Source organism: Neoarius graeffei, chromosome 7, assembly GCF_027579695.1.
Source record: "Neoarius graeffei isolate fNeoGra1 chromosome 7, fNeoGra1.pri, whole genome shotgun sequence".
Classification (NCBI taxonomy): Eukaryota; Metazoa; Chordata; class Actinopteri; order Siluriformes; family Ariidae; genus Neoarius; species Neoarius graeffei.
The window spans coordinates 56,371,749-56,389,653 of NC_083575.1; the positions used below are offsets into that span (position 1 = coordinate 56,371,749).

At 39.7% G+C, this 17,905-nt stretch overlaps 1 protein-coding gene across 1 annotated transcript in view; it reads left to right on the plus strand.

Annotated features, from left to right (window-relative positions):
- The window catches only part of LOC132889483 (regulating synaptic membrane exocytosis protein 1-like), a 134,793-nt gene that overhangs the window by 72,693 nt on the left and 44,195 nt on the right, over window positions 1-17,905 (plus strand). The window contains exons 5-13 of the mRNA XM_060926034.1: window positions 225-520; window positions 1,031-1,896; window positions 7,097-7,137; window positions 9,788-9,898; window positions 11,829-11,928; window positions 14,021-14,144; window positions 14,674-14,720; window positions 14,834-14,949; window positions 15,059-15,189. Of these exons, the coding sequence (XP_060782017.1) occupies window positions 225-520; window positions 1,031-1,896; window positions 7,097-7,137; window positions 9,788-9,898; window positions 11,829-11,928; window positions 14,021-14,144; window positions 14,674-14,720; window positions 14,834-14,949; window positions 15,059-15,189 (1,832 nt within the window). The remainder of the gene's footprint in view (window positions 1-224; window positions 521-1,030; window positions 1,897-7,096; window positions 7,138-9,787; window positions 9,899-11,828; window positions 11,929-14,020; window positions 14,145-14,673; window positions 14,721-14,833; window positions 14,950-15,058; window positions 15,190-17,905) is intronic.

Below are 17,905 nucleotides of genomic sequence, written 5' to 3' on the forward strand. Positions count from 1 at the left end.
GCTGTAAATTCTTCCTTATTGTCTTTGTTCAACTTCTTAAAAAAACAAAACAAACAAACAAAACCCCTGCAGATTTGCCTTGAAACATTTGTGCTCTTTCCAGTGTGTGTGTGTGTGCTGATCTTATTATGGTGCTCCTCTTTGTCTAGACAATGCTATCTAGGTGAAACCTTAAAAAAAAAAAAAAAAGGTTAAGCGTGTTTACAGTGCTCTGCTCTCTGCAGGTGATGTGGGTATGTAACAAGTGCCGTAAGCAGCAGGACATCCTCACTAATTCAGGGGAATGGTTTGCGGAACAGGGGCCAAAGGCGAAGCCGACGGCCCAGGAGACAGCAGCGAGTGAGCCACCAACGTGTGCAGATCCTGCAGGAGACAAGAAAGTGCGCTCTCGGTCTCAGATTCCTCTTGGTTCTTCTGCCTCCACTGCCCAGGACACCCAGCTGCCCACAAACAAAGGCCCTGCTGCTGGACCGGCCGACATGCCTTCATCCCGATCCCGCAGCGAACCGCCACGAGAAAGGTTATCGTGACATAAAATGAACTTTGATTATATTTTATCAGTGGAACCATTAAAAAACACTCAATTCACATTCGATACATTTTCTACCTCTTAAAGTCCTGACATTTATTCTCTTTTTGGTTCTTAGGCAGACAGATTATTCCTTCTGCTGAATTTTCATCACACTGCATGAAGTTTGAAGATAGAATAGAAAATATTTAGTTTAGCTTAGTGTAATAAATGAAAGTCTGATAGAACAGGAGGCTAAATTCTGTGCAGGATAATATACACAGTTGGTGTTTATTTGCTGGGAATTATAAGAAATGAGATTCCATCAGTTTCCACAGGGTGCTATTTACTTATTATGCTTGTTGCTTTGTCGTACATGCATTTGAATCATGTTGTGCATAGATCTGAATAATATGTATAATTCATGAGGAGCAATCCTTTTATGTGCTCTTAGTGAAGCACAATGTCTCTCTCTCTTCTATTTTCAGTCTCTCTAATCCTCCACTTTTGTTGCTTTACCAGAAAAAAGCAATCGTCAACCTCAGACCAGAATGGCAAACCCAGACCGCGAGCAGAGAGACGCCGGGGATTGCCCAAATTCCAGTCGCAGCCTTCCCAGGAGTGGGAGGCTGGGGACGCTCGTCGAGAGACTCACCGTCTGGTTAAGGCCCGATCACAGGAGCAGAGCTATGCTGAACTGGAGAGAAGTGTGGGGGAGCTGAATAGGACAGAGGGTGAGCAGAGGCTACCTCGAGAGGAACGGCGAAACGAAGCTAACCATCCACACCTTCCTGTCAAGACTCAGCCAACAGAGCAAGAGAAACGTGTGCATCCAAAAGCACCACGGCTCAGACAGGCTGAGACAGGCATGCCTGAGAGGCAAGCTGGTGAGGCGGTCACAGAGAACAGAACAAACCGGAGGTGGGCAGAGGAGCGCCAACCATCTCTGGAGAGCAAACAGCAAGGGGTTATGGGGGAGAGGACCGTGGGGGGCACAATAGGATCTGCGGTGCAAGCTTCTAAACCTAACCACGCCCCTCAGCCACCTGCCCCAGGGTTCCGCATGGGTCCTGCTGCTCCCACCGGAACCCCTGAACTCAGGGAGCCTCCTGAAAGGGACAGGAAGCTTCAGCCGAGCCACCTGGAGCCAGGCTCGGCTGGTGTGGCGCGTAAAGCCAAGCGGGAAAAAGCTGAGATCATGCTGCGTAATGACTCCCTCAGCTCTGACCAATCAGAATGCCTGCGGCCTCCCCCACCCCGCCCCTACAAGTCAAAGCGTGGAGGGAACAAGCGGCAAATGTCAGTCAGTAGCTCTGAGGAGGAAGGTGGCTCCACGCCTGAGTACACTAGCTGTGAGGATGGAGAGATCGAGAGCATTAGTGAAAGAGGTGAGCTGCACTGCAAATCTTGATTTTCTTTATTGTTTAATATATGTTCAGTCAATTTTAACCTCAAAAATACAGCATAGAATGAAAGTTATTTTCAAGAATAAAAATGCATATCCCATGATTAATGGAAAAAAGTATCATGTTTACAGTATATCTAAAAAATGTAAAATTGCAAAATTGTTTTAAGTATGGCAAAACATGTTAACAATCTAAAACTTGAAAAAAATTAACAAGAAAATATTCTGAAAACAGGTTTAGACCCTCTTGTCTCCAAAATGATGGTTATAACAACAATATTAAGAATAAGCAAAATTTTGCCCATCAGTCTGTCTGAGATAGGACAGATTTGTCAGGAAGAATGCACACAAATGATTACAGAATATTTATATCATGTTCAGAAAGGGAAATACATTTTTAACTGATATTTTTTCCATATTAATAATGTAACATACTCTTCTGGATTTGTTTCTAAATTCTGGTAATGGAAAAAAAAAACATTTGCAAATCAATTGTATGGTACGGATCATGGAAGTTTGTTGAGGTGAGAACTTTGAGAACTTCTGGGAGTTCTGGGTGGCTTCTGCTTTGCACTTGACAGCCAGACCCCGACTGAACAGTTTTGGGTAGGAGTTGTTGAATAGCAGGGAGGAGACGGGGAAGTGGTGGGTGTGAAAACTCTCATGAGGAACAAAAGGCAGAGATGGGAATCTAAAGATAGGCAAATGGAAGTTGTCCCAAACTTCAGTTGTCTATTTTTGTTTAACCTAACACACTGAATATATTTTTCTTATAAATTAAATTTCCTTGTTTGAAGTTTTAAATTTTTCCCCAATCTATCAATATACATAAAGATGGACTCTCCTCTGACATACAGTACTGTGCAAAAGTCTTAGGCATTCTTTTTTTTTCATACAAACGTTGTTATAGATTTCTATTTTATGACTTCTACATTATCAATTCCAAATGTTCGTTTTCCGGGCGGCACGGTGGTGTAGTGGTTAGCGCTGTCGCCTCACAGCAAGATGGTCCGGGTTCAAGCCCCGTGGCCGGCGAGGGCCTTTCTGTGCGGAGTTTGCATGTTCTCCCTGTGTCCGCGTGGGTTTCCTCCAGGTGCTCCGGTTTCCCTCACAGGCCAAAGACATGCAGGTTAGGTTAACTGGTGACTAAATTGACCGTAGGTGTGAATGTGAATGGTTGTGTGTCTGTGTGTCAGCCCTGTGATGACCTGGCGACTTGTCCAGGGTGTACCCCGCCTTTCGCCCATAGTCAGCTGGGATAGGCTCCAGCTTGCCTGCGACCCTGTAGAACAGGATAAAGCAGCTAGAGATAATGAGATGAGATGTTCGTTTTCCAGCACAAAAATAAATGTTGCAGAAAAATATTATTTGTATCTGAGCAGCATATTACGTAAGAGAGCACTTTTCAGATTAAAAAAGAAAACATAAAGAAGGCTACTGGGTTTTGGTGCAAAATGAAGAAGTGACTGTGACAAAGTGTCCAGAAGAACTGTGCCTAGTTCTGTAAGATGCTCAGTAAACCTACAGCTCATTTCCTTATAAAACTGCACTCATTGTACCTGAGATTACTTTTTTTTTTTAAAGCAAAGGGTCGTCTCACGCCAAATATTGACTTTGTTTCATTTATTAAGGCTTACTGCTCATCTCATCTCATTATCTGTAGCCGCTTTATCCTGTTCTACAGGGTCGCAGGCAAGCTGGAGCCTATCCCAGCTGACTACGGGCGAAAGGCGGGGTACACCCTGGACAAGTCGCCAGGTCATCACAGGGCTGACACATAGACAACCATTCACATTCACACCTACGGTCAATTTAGAGTTCACCAGTTAACCTAACCTGCATGTCTTTGGACTGTGGGGGAAACCGGAGCACCCGGAGGAAACCCACGCGGACACGGGGAGAACATGCAAACTCCACACAGAAAGGCCCTCGCCGGCCACAGGACTCGAACCCGGACCTTCTTGCTGTGAGGCGACAGCGCTAACCACTACACCACCATGCCACCCAGGCTTATTGCTGTTTATAGTATTTTTTTTTTAATGTTGAAAAATTTCATTTAATTATTTTGAAGCCATTTTTGGTCTACAGCATTTCTTTACATGTTCCTAAGACTTTTGCATGGTACTGTACGACCCTGGTCTGGAAAAAAAAATCCATAATATGAATATGGAATTTAATCACTTTAAATCTGTCTGACTTCAGACAAGAACCCAGAATATTAAATACTATATCTGTGCATGCCATACTGATTTTGATTTCACTCTTAGCCAAGCAAGGGTACAGTCTATCACTTTGCTTATACTTATAATGTACAGTCAATAATTTCTTTGACAGATGAACTAAACTAATAAGGGCTGTAAGGCAGGGAAGGGTGTGCTCATGGTAGCATGCTGCTTGTCACACAAAGTGGTTGCACACAGACATAAAAGGTCAGCGTATTAACACAAGCCAGAGATGAAATGTAAACTGCAGACACAGCGAGAGAAACAGAATGAACAGTACACCAACTCGTTGTTATCATTGTAGCAGGACTTAATCAGACTCAGAGTTTTCATTTGCACAGTAAGTAAGAAGTCTGGTAGTTCCATACAGAGCATGTGAAGAGTTGGACTGATGTGTATCGATGTGAATTTCTCTTGTTTTATATGGATATGTTATTTCCGAACTACGTTGAATTATCTTTTTGAGACTATATTCACTAATGACATTTTGTGATTATTTATATATAATGTGTCTGAGTGGTTTGTTTTGACTTATAGTATTATAATAAGTGGGAATTGAACTAGTGATCTGTGCTACCAGAATGTAAAATGCAGATGTTTATTATTTGTTAATGAAGGTTGGAGTACTGAAATGAAGTTTTATACTCAGTGTTACGCATGTGTACTAGCTGAAGCTGCAGTGGTTCCTGAATACAGGAGTATACAGTAGAAAGGAAAAGAAAATCAGCATAATGTATAATAATAATAATAATAATAATAAGGTGGCACGGTGGTGTAGTGGTTAGCACTGTCGCCTCACAACAAGAAGGTCCTGGGTTTGAGGCTGGCGAGGGCCTTTCTGTGTGGAGTTTGCATGTTCTCCCCGTGTCTGCGTGGGTTTCCTCCGGGTGCTCCGGTTTCCCCCACAGTCCAAAGACATGCAGGTTAGGTTAACTGGTGACTCTAAATTGACCGTAGGTGTGAGTGTGAGTGTGAATGGTTGTCTGTGTCTATGTGTCAGCCCTGCGATGACCTGGCGACTTGTCCAGGGTGTACCCCGCCTTTCGCCCGTAGTCAGCTGGGATAGGCTCCAGCTTGCCTGCGACCCTGTAGAACAGAGTAAGCGGCTACAGATAATGGATGGATGGATGGATGGATGTATAATAATAATAATAGGCTTATTATAGATACATGTAAGCATCAGTTTTTAGAATCAAATCAGTGTTTTTGCCTTCCTGTCTTTCTATAACAATTCAGTTAGTAATTGGGACACTCAAGCACTAGCTGTAAATGTTCATCTGATGCTGCCTGATGGCAGATGTGTAGATGATGTGTAGATGAGAGGACATCTGGGTCATGGGAATAGAACACAAAACACCTTAACTAAACAAGCTAAGCTAAACAACTACTTGTATGACAATTTGTATTTTTAAAAAATATCTAAATGTCCATTTCTAGTATTATGTTACATTAATGACATTCAGCAGACACTCTTATCCAGAGCAACGTACAACACACCCAGAGCAGCCTGAGGAGCAGTTGGGAATTAGGTGCCTTGCTCAAGGGCACTTCAGCCATTCCTACTGGTCCAGGGAATTGAACTAGCAACTTTTTGTTCCCAAATCTGCTTCTTTAGCCATTATATTCTCCATATTAATATAATAGTGGCTGCTTCTGGAGAGTGTGTATATTCCACAGTGAAATGGTCTGATATCAATAATGTCGATATGGTTGTTTTTATTAATTAATTAATTAATTAAGTAAGTAAGTATCTGGGTTGTCTGTGAGTTTAGAAACCCATCACTGATGGCATTAACATTTAATGTGAGTGTGTCTGAGTTTATTTAAAAAAAAAAAAAGTTCTTTATTTTTGAGAAACTTTTATAGGACAGAACTTTTCATAACATATTTGGGTTACAAAAAGAGGAGCCTTTTTAAGGAAAGATGCGTTCTGTATAGAATCCAGCATCTGACACAATTGTAAGTAAGCCACATAGACCTTAACTTTTCCATAGCTTGTTTCAGGTCATACACATCAGCTGAACTTGGCTTTTAATTCAAAGAGTTATGCAGCCTTGCTGGAAGGACTTGGGGGATGAAAGCAGTGAGTGGTTAGTCAAACAATTCAAACAAACCCATGTCCTCTTCAGTTTGGGTTCCTTTTTTAGTCCGGCGTAAGGCCCAAGTTAGCAACAAATACCTGACGGTCTTACAGGAGCTTAAGAAAATATGAATGGCATTTGCACAATATCTACACTGCCATTAAAAGCTATTCAGTTTGTCATAGAGCATAAATACATGCACTGGATGTTCCTGAGATACTAACGCAGTGATTTTGATAGTTGTCTCTGGTTTAAAGAAAAAAAGACTGATTGATTGTTTATTTTTGCGTAATTCTTCAAACATGGTATAGCTAAACCATGAATTTATCACTGCACTGCTGTCATAGCCAAGATGCCCCATGTGCTCAGAATTCAGCATATAATGGTGAGTTCACACACACACACACACACACACACACACACACACACACACACACACACACACACACACACGGTGCCCCTCCATTAAACATGCAAAGAGTAAATATGAGGCTCACGTCATGGAAAGACCTGAGACTTCCACCATGTCTCTATGTAAGCATGTCATCAAGTTTTCACTGTCAAGACACTAAATGCAGCTCTTAGGCACTGTTCAAACACAAGTTGACCAGCACCAAAGCTCCATTAAATCCCCCCAGTCGCTGTTGTCCTGCAATATGAGCAGAGTGGGGCGCATTTTAGGGTGACAGCTTGGCGGAGAGTGCCACTCTAGAGTCCTAATCTTCAATAAACAGAGTGCTGTGAGTGTAAACAACAGGGTTGGAGAGTGTGTATCCTGGTGAGTATAAAGCTGCGCCTCACCAGTCAGGGGAGAGCTGTGTGTCTGTGTTGCTCTCTGTGCTCCAATTGACTCTGCTTCCTGTCTTTCACTGTGTTTCAGGGGACTGGGAGTGCTATCCTCTGGATCCCACTGTGTGGCATGTAAGTATATCCAGCTCATGAGACTAATTATGTGGTACTGATTGCACATTGGTGATGGCAGATAATACATATAATCATGACAGAACATTCTATAGTGATGAAGATACTGTATATCATGTAGGGTGTGAAACGTTTGCCAATCTATCAGTAGTGGGTAAAATTTGGAACACAGGTGTTTTACCTGCCCTTTGGTAAGCATATGTGTTTATATATATATATATATAAATAAAACGTGTTGTTGCATATGCATAACTGTGTTACTCAGTCTCTGTAATGAGCCATGTGATCACCTTGTTAATCTGTATGGACCACCTAGACAAACTGATTTAGGACTTTATGTTTACAACCCCGATTCCAAAAAAGTTGGGACAAAGTACAAATTGTAAATAAAAACGGAATGCAATGATGTGGAAGTTTCAAAATTCCATATTTTATTCAGAATAGAACATAGATGACATATCAAATGTTTAAACTGAGAAAACGTGTCATTTAAAGAGAAAAATTAGGGGATTTTAAATTTCATGACAACAACACATCTCAAAAAAGTTGGGACAAGGCCATGTTTACCACTGTGAGACATCCCCTTTTCTCTTTACAACAGTCTGTAAACGTCTGGGGACTGAGGAGACAAGTTGCTCAAGTTTAGGGACAGGAATGTTAACCCATTCTTGTCTAATGTAGGATTCTAGTTGTTCAACTGTCTTAGGTCTTTTTTGTCGTCTCTTCCGTTTTATGATGCGCCAAATGTTTTCTATGGGTGAAAGATCTGGACTGCAGGCTGGCCAGTTCAGTACCCGGACCCTTCTTCTACGCAGCCATGATGCTATAATTAATGCAGTATGTGGTTTGGCATTGTCATGTTGGAAAATGCAAGGTCTTACCTGAAAGAGACGTCATCTGGATGGGAGCATATGTTGCTCTAGAATCTGGATATATCTTTCAGCATTGATGTCTTTCCAGATGTGTAAGCTGCCCATGCCACACGCATTAATGCAACCTCATACCATCAGAGATGCAGGCTTCTGAACTGAGCGCTGATAACAACTTGGGTCATCCTTCTCCTCTTTAGTCCAAATGACACAGCGTCCCTGATTTCCATAAAGAACTTCAAATTTTGATTCGTCTGACCACAGAACAGTTTTCCACTTTGCCACAGTCCATTTTAAATGAGCCTTGGCCCAGAGAAGACTTCTGCGCTTCTGGATCATGTTTAGATATGGCTTCTTCTTTGAACTATAGAGTTTTAGCTGGCAACGGCGGATGGCACGGTGAATTGTGTTCACAGATAATGTTCTCTGGAAATATTCCTGAGCCCATTTTGTGATTTCCAATACAGAAGCATGCCTGTATGTGATGCAGTGCCGTCTAAGGGCCCGAAGATCACGGGCACCCAGTATGGTTTTCCGGCCTTGACCCTTACGCACAGAGATTCTTCCAGATTCTCTGAATCTTTTGATATTATGTCTTATGATATAGTCTGTAGATGATGATATGTTCAAACTCTTTGTAATTTTACACTGTCGAACTCCTTTCTGATATTGCTCCACTATTTGTCAGCGCAGAATTAGGGGGATTGGTGATCCTCTTCCCATCTTTACTTCTGAGAGCCGCTGCCACTCCAAGATGCTCTTTTTATACCCAGTCATGTTAATGACCTATTGCCAGTTGACCTAATGAGTTGCAATTTGGTCCTCCAGCTGTTCCTTTTTTGTACCTTTAACTTTTCCAGCCTCTTATTGCCCCGTCCCAACTTTTTTGAGATGTGTTGCTGTCATGAAATTTCAAATGAGCCAATATTTGGCATGAAATTTCAAAATGTCTTACTTTTGACATTTGATATGTTGTCTATGTTCTATTGTGAATACAATATCAGTTTTTGAGATTTGTAAATTATTGCATTCCGTTTTTATTTAAAATTTGTACTTTGTCCCAACTTTTTTGGAATCGGGGTTGTATATATATTTTTTTCTCACAGGGAATAAGGCTTAAGATTTATTATTAAATGTCTGATTTATTGCCTTTACCTAACGACTCGAACATATTGCATCTTTAGGCACCATTGCCCTGTCACAATAAAATCTCTGCTCCTGATACGTGATGCTGTCTTTTTGAAATTTGGGATTCTCTTACAAACTACATCAGCATGACCATTCTCCTGCTAGTTTATCCCATAGATACAGAAGATACAAAATGTGATTTCTCTTCAGCCAAATGTAGTGACAGCTTGTGTGAAGAGACTTGGTGAGAAAATTATGGAATATATGGGACGTGATCGAAAAGAGTGCAATTAAATCAGTTGATTGGATTGAAAAATATTTTACAGTTATTTTCAGGGCAGAAATGTTTTTGTGAGTGATGATCCTGACTGGATACATTGCTGGTGAGCTATGAAGTTGATTTCATGCACTGAATGTACAGTATGTATCTGGTGAGAGTGAATGTAGTTTTTTTTTTTTTTTTTATTATGCAGCATTGACAAATGAGGTCATTTTGCTGAGGTGTGTATGTGTTTAACATACAGCTTATGTTAAACACACACATGTTTAGAATTTTTATGTATAGAATTTGATTGTTCCAAGAGCAGTAAAGCAGTGTCTTTGAAAGAGGTTCCCTCTGTGATGGGATTAAATCACTGCCTTGTTCTTCTCAGCATCCAGTTACGTGGCAGCCCTCCAAGGAAGGTGATCATTTAATCGGCCGAATTACCCTGAGCAAGCGAACGGCCATGCCCAAAAAGGCTGGAGCACTGCTTGGGCTAAAGGTTAGGAGACACACACAGCTCCAACAGCAATTCCAATTATTAATACACGCATAAACACCAAAGCACAAACAGCACACTCATTCTAGCACTGTAATTAAACATTAAAGTACAAGTGATAAATGTACCTTCATACCTTCACACACCAGTACATTATGTAAGCATGTACTCATCGGTTGTCACTGTACTGTTGTGAAAGGCTGGCCCAATGTTTACCTCTAGTATAATATACACTCAGCGTCCACTTTATTAGGAACACATGCATACCTGCATATTCATTATGAATCAAGTCAAGAGCTTCAGTTATTGTTCACTTCCAACATCAGAAAAGGAATAAAAATGTGATCTCAGATGATATTCCAGAGAGTTTGCACAAAATTGTTCAAAAAAGCAACAGTTATTGGCAGTTCTGTGGGTGGAATCACCTTGTCGATGAGAGAGGTCAGAGGAGAATGGCCAGATAGGTTTAAGCTGACAGGAAGGCTGCGTTAAATCAAATAACTACAACCAAACTGAATAGAAAAGCATCTCAGATTTCACAACATACCAAACCCTGAAGCAGATGGGCTACAACAGTAAAAGACTACATCGGGTTACACTCCTATCAGCCAAGAACAGGAAGCTGAGGCTACAGTGGGCACACGCTTACCAAAACTGATTCACCACATTCCTGTTCTTGGCTAACAGGAGTGAAACCTGATGTGGCCTTTTGCTGATGTAGCCCATCTGCTTCAAGGTTTGATGTGTTGTGCATTCTGAGATGCTATCGTGCTCACCAATGTTGTACAGTAAATACAGGTTTTTTGGGTTACCTTAGTCTTCATGTCAGCCTGAATGATCAGCTGATTGGATAGTTGCATGAATGTGCAGGTGTACTGTACTAGTGTTCCTAATAAAGTAACGGCGAGTGCATACACTTTATATTTAACAATTATTCCACGGGGGTGGCACGGTGGTGTAGTGGTTAGCGCTGTCGCCTCACAGCAAGAAGGTCCGGGTTCGAGCCCCGTGGCCGACGAGGGCCTTTCTGTGCGGAGTTTGCATGTTCTCCCCGTGTCCGCGTGGGTTTCCTCTGGGTGCTCCGGTTTCCCCCACAGTCCAAAGACATGCAGGTTAGGTTAACTGGTGACTCTAAATTGACCGTAGGTGTGAATGTGAGTGTGAATGGTTGTCTGTGTCTATGTGTCAGCCCTGTGATGACCTGGCGACTTGTCCAGGGTGTACCCCGCCTTTCGCCCGTAGTCAGCTGGGATAGGCTCCAGCTTGCCTGCGACCCTGTAGAACAGGATAAAGCGGCTAGAGATAATGAGATGAGATGAGAATTATTCCACGAAATAGAGTCGTACATGAGCTGATAGCCGACGAGGCACGTATCGCCAAGTTGGCTATTAGCCATGTACGACGAGATTGAGTAGAATAACTGTTTTATTCTATCCACATTCACTGGATTTTGAGAAACATAGCATTTTAATTTTTTACAAATTTGATAAATTAAAACTTTATAAAAAACCTCAGACAAAATTATCTCCACTTAGCAGAGACATAAACAAACTGGCGAAATGACAGTAGCAATTTGTGAAAAATACTATAATAATAATTCTTCAGAAATAAAAAAAGACACGTTCTTACCATCAAATACTTTCATTCTATATTTTCTTGGTTTTTTTTTGTATTTTGGGGGTTTTGTTCTTGAGTAGAGTTTTTATTTCATGCTTGGTTGTTTCAGTAAAACGCGCCGCCATTTTGCTTTTCTCTACTCACTGTACGTATATGAATGGATAGTATAGTAGCAGAGTGGCCAATCAGAACACACAATTGCTCATATCCAATGAATGTGAATATATTATTAAATTATATAGAGCGTACTCGGTCACAAGTCAAGTAAGTGATATTTTGCTGTGTGCTGTGTTGTGGTGTGCTGTGGTGCGAGTAGGTGGTAGGGGGGAAGATCACAGAAACAGGGAGACTTGGGGCCTTCATCACCAAAGTTAAAAAAGGAAGCCTGGCAGATGTGGTGGGCCATTTACGAGCAGGTGAGGTCACCTCTGCATTAATCATATTCAGCTATAAGTGTGTATTTATACTGTGGCATACTCCAGAGCTTACTAAAATTAACATGCTAGATATAGTACCAGTCAAAAGTAGAAAAACGTTTTAAGAACTTTTGCCTTAATGTGAGGTCATTGTGTTAGAGGCCTTGCCAATGGTGCTTACTCCGCAAGTGCATTTTTGGCAATGCCAATGATAACTGGCTACTGGCTAACTACCGTAGAGCCCAAGATCCTTTTGTAGCATTTAGCATTACAACAGATAAAAATCAACATAATTACTTAACCAGCCATTATTATTGCTTATTGTGTGGAGTCAGATGGAATAACAGGTCATGGGTGAAAGGGATCTAGGAACATTTGTTCATGCGTAAGGACATTTTATAAATCATTAGTATCTTTCAGGATTGTCCACATTTAATATTATTGTATACATGCTTTTAGAAATTAAGGCCAAAAGTTGCAGATATGTCCTCCAATTTGACCATATGCATGTGGCCCGTTCTATAATTGCGGATACGTTTTGTTGACTCTGTTAGTCATCGTCAACTCTGTTATCATTCAACTGAGCAGAAGTGATGACAACAGACTTGACATTTTCCATCATTTTGTGTCTTAACTCCACATGCTAACCTCCAATTAGCTGCCACAGAGCATGTATAAAAACAAAATTTTCTGGATTTTAGTCATACTACTGCTTTTAAAAAATGAGTGAGAGATTCACTCTGATATCACAAGAACAGATTTGACGAATAATTAATCGACTGTTGGTGTATCCTCAACATTTTGTTCAAATTAATGAGAGAAGAAACATAACATACCTCACTGCCTTTCAGAAGTTTCCCGCCAAAGGAAGTGACATGTCTCGGTGCGGGTGCCATGTGTATTATTAAAAGTCTTTGTGGATTTTATGCAATCTTATAACAGAGTTAACAGAGTTGACAAGAACATTGGAACAGATAAAATATATATTTTTATCCCCTACCCAAATGAAGTTTGGGCGGAGGATACAGAAACAGGTTCCATCTGTCTGTCTGTCCGTCTGTCTGTCTGTCCATCCGGTCACATTTTCGTTTCCGGGCCATATCTTTAAAATTACTGAAAGTATCTTCATGAAACTTTGTATACATATCAAGCAACATGTGAACTGGTGCCTTTTGCTATTTTGGATTTTTGAAAAAAAATATTTTTCAAATTTTTACATAAAAAATAGATTTTGACTTAGTTTCTGAGAGCAATGTTCGTTTCCGGAGCATATATCCAAAACTATTCATGATAGGGATTTGAAACTTGATATACATGTTAACAAGGTGATGTAGATGTGCCTTTTCATACTAAGACATGTGAGAAATTTTTATTTTTCATGTTTCCATGGAAACAATTTCAGACTTAGTCTCTCAGGTTTGTCTTCGGGGTAGGTTTTGTTTCCAGGGCAGAACTTGAAAACTGAGTGGTATAGTCTTGAAAGTTGGTATATGTGCCTTTTGATACTAAGAAATGTGAGAAATTTTAATTTTTAGCTCACCTGGACCAAAGGTCAGGTGGGTTTATGCCATGGGCTGCTGAGGTCAGTGTAAAGAGGTAGGGTTGGTTTCCTGCAGCAGAACTTGAAAAATGTGACAAATAATATCTTGAAACTTGGTATATAGTTAGTATATAGGGCGGGGGTATATAGATGACTCTGTCTTCTTGTTTATTACTGAAATTTCACGTAATACAGAAAATAGACTTTCTATGCAATTGATTTTATAGCAGTTGATAGAATAAGCCCCCCAAAAAACAGATTGCTAGACTGAATCACTTCATGTTTATTCAAGTTGAATGTATGAATCAGTAGTTGAACACAGCCAATAATGTGGGGGATGGGAGTCATTTAGTTAATGTTTTATGGATAAATTGGGTCTAAAATGTACATCAAGCATTGCTATTGGTGAAAGTTTGCTATAATTTGCATTATTGTTCAAAACTGATTCAATAAGGATTTCTTTTGTGGAGAATCAAAAAAGGTTTATCTCGGAGACGCGAAATGTAGCCTGAATTCTAGAATGACCCATGTACTGTGTTTTATTGCCTTTAGGAGATGAGGTGCTACAGTGGAATGGTAAATCATTGCCTGGATTAACCATGAAGGAGGTTTACAATATTATCTTGGATTCACAAACAGAAGCCCAAGTTGAATTAGTCGTTTCCAGGCCCATTGGGTAAGGCTTCCATTACCGTTTTAGTATTATTAATGAAATTTTCTTTTTAGAAACAAGTGTTATTTTATTTACAACTGCTTTGTTGTAGTCTCTTCATGAGGACTTCTGCACTGCAGACAAGTGTTTGCTTAGTCTTGTCTACTTCAGCATTATGAATTTCTGCAGTAATTTACTGTATGTTTCTATTCGACTCAGTTTCAATCATTAGTCATGATATTGTACTTTGTGCCATCCTGCTACCTCTTTAAAAACCATTTATTCATTGATTTCTCTTCAAATAATCATACAGGGTGTATAAATCTAACCAGTAAGTAAAACAAACTTGGATGAGATGATTTTGATCCCCTGACTCTCTCTTCATTTTTCTCATTTAGTTTCCTCATAGAAAGCATAGCTTTTCAAGACTGGATTAGTCAATGTGTTTAACAGCTGATCCTGCAATAGTTGTTTTAAACTCTGCCTTTGTTCTTTAAGTTCATGTGTGTATGGGAGCTGTGCTTGTTAATGAGTTTTTTATTTTTCTTTTCAGTGATATACCCAGAATACCAGAAACATCACACCCTCCATTAGAATCCAGTGAGTACTGTTGTAAGCATTGTGGCTTGAAATATTTGCTGTTTCCCTACCTTCAAGTTAGCATGATATCAGTTATAATTTTAGTGGCGTCTTTGTTCTCTGTGTCTCTACAGCAGGCTCAAGTTCCTTCGAATCTCAAAAGATGGAGCGTCCATCTATATCCGTCATGTCCCCTTCCAGTCCCAGTGGTCTGAGAGACGCTCCTCAGCTGCTTCCTGGACAGCTCTCGGTGGATACAATACTAATACTATACCAGCATGATAATACTTAGTGTATGGTTTGCCTTTTAACTCATACTGTAAGCTGTATATAAATAGCATTGCTTGCATGTCTTGCAGGTGAAAATGTGGTATGATAAAGTTGGCCATCAGTTGATTGTGAACGTGCTGCAGGCCAAAGATCTGCCCCTCAGACTGGATGGACGACCCAGGAACCCTTATGTCAAAATGTACTTCCTTCCTGATAGAAGGTGCTCAGACCTATATATCTTATACTCATCTTCAAGAATTAAAACAGGAATTTTAGTCCAAAATATGGGTGGTGGCCTGGGAAAACCTTTCACATGGTCAAATTTAGAAATCTAGCTATAAGCTTTCCTGAACTGAAATGTTTCTCTTTTGCACAAGTTATAGCATTTTCAAATCTGATTATAGCAGCTGATATATATTGATTTAACTTAACATGTAATAAAATATAACAATTAAAATAATATTGGCTGGTGTTAAGTGGTATATCAAATATATTCCATTAGAGTTCATGCTAGCTGAATGGAATATAGCTGATCTACCATGAAAAAAGTCATTATTATTATTATTATTATTATTATTATTATTATTTTACATACACACTCTCTTTTCCAGTTTTTTGATGTCCGTTGGTATGTTTTTCTCTTGTAAATATGCATAAAGAATATCTAATGAAGTTTTGGTAGCCTTTCAGGTGTTCAACACATCTTTCTCTTTCCCAGCGTACAAAGAAATCGGTCCCCCCAGGATTTCGCGGGCCTTTTTTGTGATTGTTGCGGGCTAAAATGTCTGATGTTGCATGGGTTTTTCCAAAAAATTGCGATGAAAGTTGCAGTGTTTTTTAGGTTTTTGTTGCGATTACATTGCGGGAGGAAGTGAAAGTTGCGAGAAATTGTTGCGATTTTCTCTTTTTGTGATTAAAATTGAGTGATATGTTAAATATTAAGTTATTACTGAAAAACTATTGATTAAAAGAACAAAGACACTGAGAAATGGTCCAATAAACAACTTTACCAACATAAAAGATTACCAGGACTACAAAAATGCAGAAAAATAGGCTTTACTTATCCAAATGCACCTGTTGGTTCAAAAGTCGAAGTGCATAGAACCTCACAGCACAACATGAAGTTACCTTAAAATATAATATAAATGCCTCAGCTTTCATGTAAGAAAAAAACTATTAATACTAGTACTGTGTGCAGGCAGTCTCTCCTGAAGACTAAATTAAACAATAATTATAAACTAATAAAATAAATGGCTCAGGCTTCATAGAAGAAAAAAAAACAATTTGAACAGAATCTCACAGTATGATGCTGAAGCTGCCTGAACAATGGAAAATAAAATACCATTTTGGCAAAAATGTTGGCATCCATTAATTTCTTGTATTAAGTAAAAAATAATGTAAAGTGCACACAGTCCTTCACTGTAAACATAACACTTTCAGCAACACCATAGAGAACTTAAGCCTATATAAACACTGACTCCAAATTCAAAAGGAAATGCCTCTGCCTTCATATAAGAAAAAGGCAGTCTCTCCTGAAGAATACATTTAAATAACTAGAAAAGCACTCGGAGAGCGCAAACCTCCGCCAAGAATCCTTTAAAAAAATTCCGGGATCCAGACGGTGATCCGGATCACCGCCAAAATTTAATGAATTGTTACTTGTGCCCAGTCACACCTCTGGAAAAAATTTCAGAGCAATCCGTTCATAACTTTTTCCGTAACGTTGCTAACAGACAAACCAACGCTACCGAAAACATAACCTCCTTGGCGGAGGTAATAATTATAAACTAATAAAATAATTGGCTCAGGCTTCATAGAAAGAAAAAAAAAACAATCTCAGTTCAAAATTTGAACAGAATCTCACAGTATGATGCTGAAGCTGCCTAGACAATGGAAAATAAAATACCATTTTGCAAAATTTTGGCATCCATTAATTTCTTGTATTATGTAAAAAAAAAAAACGTAAAGTGCACACAGTGCTTCAATGTAAACATAACACACTTTCCCTAACACTATAGAGAATTGAAGCCTATATAAACACTGACTTCAAATTCAAAAGGAAATGCCTCAGCCTTCATATAAGAAAAAAAACTATTAATACTAGTGCTGTGTGCAGGCAGTCTCTCCTGAAGAATACATTAAATAATAATTATAAACTAATAAAATAATTGGCTCAGGCTTCATAGAAAAAAAATAAATAAAAAACCCATCTCAGTTCAAAACTTGAACAGAATCTCACAGTATGATGCTGAAGCTGCCTAAACAATGGAAAATAAAATACCATTTTGCAAAATGTTGGCATCCATTAATTTCTTGTATTATGTAAAAAATGTAAAGTGCACACAGTCCTTCACTGTAAACATAACACACTTTCAATAACAGAATTTAAGCCTATATAAACACTGACACTGCAATGTTGACATTAACCATGCCCATTTAAAATAACTCACCTTGATTCTTTCAGCGCTTGCAATTGACTTGGATGCAACACCCTGTGTAATTGTGATCTGTCTCGTTGTCGTCGTCTGACGTCCCTGCATTTCTCCAGTTCTCAGGCTGTTTCGCGGTGGCAAAATGCTTATCAATTGATGATTTCCTCTTATGTTCCACCACAATGTTGCATGTAGTGCAAAATAGTTTACCCCCGCTTTCATGCAGAATGCCGAGGTACTGCTTTTCGTGATCTTTTGCAGTTATTTTGGTCGGTAAGTGTGAAACATTTGACTCACACATTCTGCTTCTCTTGAACGTATACACGGAAGTAAGGCGGAAGGTAGTTTGTCGACGTCACCTCAAGACGACGCCAACGATTGGTCAAATTTGCGGGAAAGTTGCGGTGATTGGATATAATTGCAACACCGCCCTGAATTCACAGGGCGAAGGTTGAATTTGCGTTGATGTTGCAAATGGCAACATCGCGAATTCCTGGAGGGTCT